This window comes from Montipora foliosa, chromosome 8, assembly GCF_036669935.1.
Source record: "Montipora foliosa isolate CH-2021 chromosome 8, ASM3666993v2, whole genome shotgun sequence".
Lineage (NCBI taxonomy): Eukaryota > Metazoa > Cnidaria > Anthozoa > Scleractinia > Acroporidae > Montipora > Montipora foliosa.
The window spans coordinates 19,810,962-19,813,461 of NC_090876.1; the positions used below are offsets into that span (position 1 = coordinate 19,810,962).

Below are 2,500 nucleotides of genomic sequence, written 5' to 3' on the forward strand. Positions count from 1 at the left end.
GGATTGTAGCTAAAAGGGCATTTCATACTCAAACCATGATTGAAATCAATAATTCTGATTACCTAACCTATGCAGTAACCTTGAACCTTAAAAAGTACAATGTATGTACCCAAGTCTCATGTAGCTATAAGTGAGTACTTGCCCAAGCATACAGTGTAAACAAAAACAAAAAGCATGCTGTGTTGAAACAGGAACTATATTCGATTTCCACACGTGGAACTAAATTCTGATTTCTCTTAAAGTTAACAACCATGAAACATACCAAGAAATCAGTGATAAAACATTGCGCTTTCTACGTCATTATTTTTGAAAAGAGAATTGTGGACAAATATTACAATTGAAATCATTCCAAAGCGATCAGTTATAAGCAATAGAACGGAAACCCACCTAGTTTAGGAACAGGTTGAGTGTCCCAGAATTGGTAGGTCTTCTTCAGCGCGTCTTCAGTGGTTTTAGGCGCTTTCGGCTCGCCTGCTCTTAAAAGTTCAAAACTCTTCTGCAGTTGCCGCAAATTTTGCAAATTCACCGCCGATTGCAGAACGTCAGGCGACAAAACATCACTCCCTGGAACTCCTTGAACTTTCGCTTTTTTCTTCTTTTTCTTCTTCTTAACAGCCCCCGATGACGGAATCTGCTCTACCTTCGCAATATCCTCCACAACAGCTCCATTTATTTCGGTACTTTTTTGCTCTTCTTTCTCGCCTTCGTCTGGCAGAGGCTCAATTTCTTCTGCGCATTCATTCGGACTAATACTGTCCGCCATCTTGGATAAAGAAGAATGCGTATGACACATGTTTTGGCTCCAGGCTCCTTTCTATCATCACTTCCCATCATGCTGCAACTTTACACATTTGCAATTACAGATCGTAAAGAGAGCAACGGAGAGCTCTAATCAGAATGAAGGGGATCATTGTTGTTTCCTTGGCTGTTGTTTGCTTCTTTGCAATATGTACACGAGGAACTCTTCACGCATCTTGCAAAATATATTGGTAAGGAAACTCTTGAAATATGTTGCGCAACGATTTTAGCTGAATATGCCCGCCTAAATAGTTTGCACCGAATTAAAGTAAGCTTGAAATATATATAAAATGAGCTAAACTTCGAAAATTCTTTTCTCGTTGTTAAGATTAATGGTCTCTTCACACATAGCAAATAGAGTTGCGCGCTGTTAAAGGGGTTCTGATCTTCATTCAGCAATTGCTATAATTGTTACGTCATGCACTGTCATGTGCAACCACAGGAACAAATATGATGAGCTCGAGGTATTTAAATGTATGCAGTTTGTGATGCCATCAAAGGAATAGAACAAAGACCCTGAATGTTTTCGAACCAAAAAAGTACACGTTCCTATGACAGCTTGGTTTTGAGAGATGATGATCATGGCCAGTGCATAATTTTCTTTCAAGATTTCTTTCAATCACTGAATCAGAATTAAGATTCAGGGAATTGAGAGATGAACACAATCACATGATTTACAGCCATTGTTGTTAACTTATTATTCTATTTCTTTATGGAAACTGATTGTTTAGCTTGATATTTCTTACTGGAAATATGAATTTTTACCCATCAGTATGGGAAGTCAAAATTTCTCATTGTGAAGTGCAAAGTTGAAATCAGGGATCCATATCCATTTTATATCAAAGTCGTCAGCCGGGCAAGTACATCTTATGATGGAATTGGGAATTGAAAATGCTGTAAGATGTCATGGAATTGGAAACTTAAAAAAGATTTATTTCTAGGTCATCTTAAACCTCCTGTAGATACATGTAAAAATTCAAAACACCTTGTGACTTAGATTTTAGAATTTGATGATGTCACTGTGAAAACCATGTATAGGCAGTTCATTATCTTATTATCTCATGTTAAATCAGCATGCAACTAGCAGGGTGAGACGAAAATGAAAAGATGAGGTTGCCCTTCGGGCAAGCTGTTACTTGAGGTTACTAGCCCGAAGGTCTGAGGAGCTATCCCGAAATTAATTTGTTTATATTTTTAAAGAATAATCAGATTTATTTAATTATGCAAAATACAAGTAATGATACCAAAGCATAGATTATAAACTAATTCTTCGTAGTATTTTAATTGATTCTTAAAAGTGATTTTCGTTTTAACTTCAACCTCAAATTAAATAATGTAACAGAAACGATCAGTTTTTTACACCTGACCACTAGAAGTTGCAGTTACATGTACAACTTACATCAAGATTTTGTGGACGACTGATATTAAGGCAATAGTTTGCTTAGTGTATTAACTATAAAACAGTTGAACAGTGAGCTATAGGAAATGTTTCAGTTCCTTGTTTGTACTGCTAACATGAATGAGGTTCTCGGAATGAACATCATCAACAAATTTACTGAAAGTTTGGGAATGCCTATAGTCAATTTGAATATCTACACAATGTGCCTCTTTGTTTTTGCTCCAGCAAGTTAACACAGTAGCATTGTTTTATTTCTTTCTTCCTTGTGTAGAACTCTCTTCTACAACCCGCGCTTCTGTCAAA

At 36.5% G+C, this 2,500-nt stretch overlaps 2 protein-coding genes across 2 annotated transcripts in view; one reads left to right on the forward strand and one right to left on the reverse strand.

The window, feature by feature from the left end:
- LOC137967980 (glycylpeptide N-tetradecanoyltransferase 1-like) overlaps nucleotides 1–2,500 on the reverse strand; it is a 23,050-nt gene that overhangs the window by 18,939 nt on the left and 1,611 nt on the right. Inside the window, exon 2 of the mRNA XM_068814595.1 lies at nucleotides 388–763. Within this exon, the coding sequence (XP_068670696.1) occupies nucleotides 388–763 (376 nt within the window). The remainder of the gene's footprint in view (nucleotides 1–387; nucleotides 764–2,500) is intronic.
- LOC137967982 (uncharacterized) overlaps nucleotides 831–2,500 on the forward strand; it is an 11,567-nt gene continuing 9,897 nt past the window's right edge. The window contains exon 1 of the mRNA XM_068814597.1: nucleotides 831–989. Coding sequence (XP_068670698.1) covers nucleotides 898–989 — 92 coding nt within the window. The 5' untranslated portion in view covers nucleotides 831–897. The remainder of the gene's footprint in view (nucleotides 990–2,500) is intronic.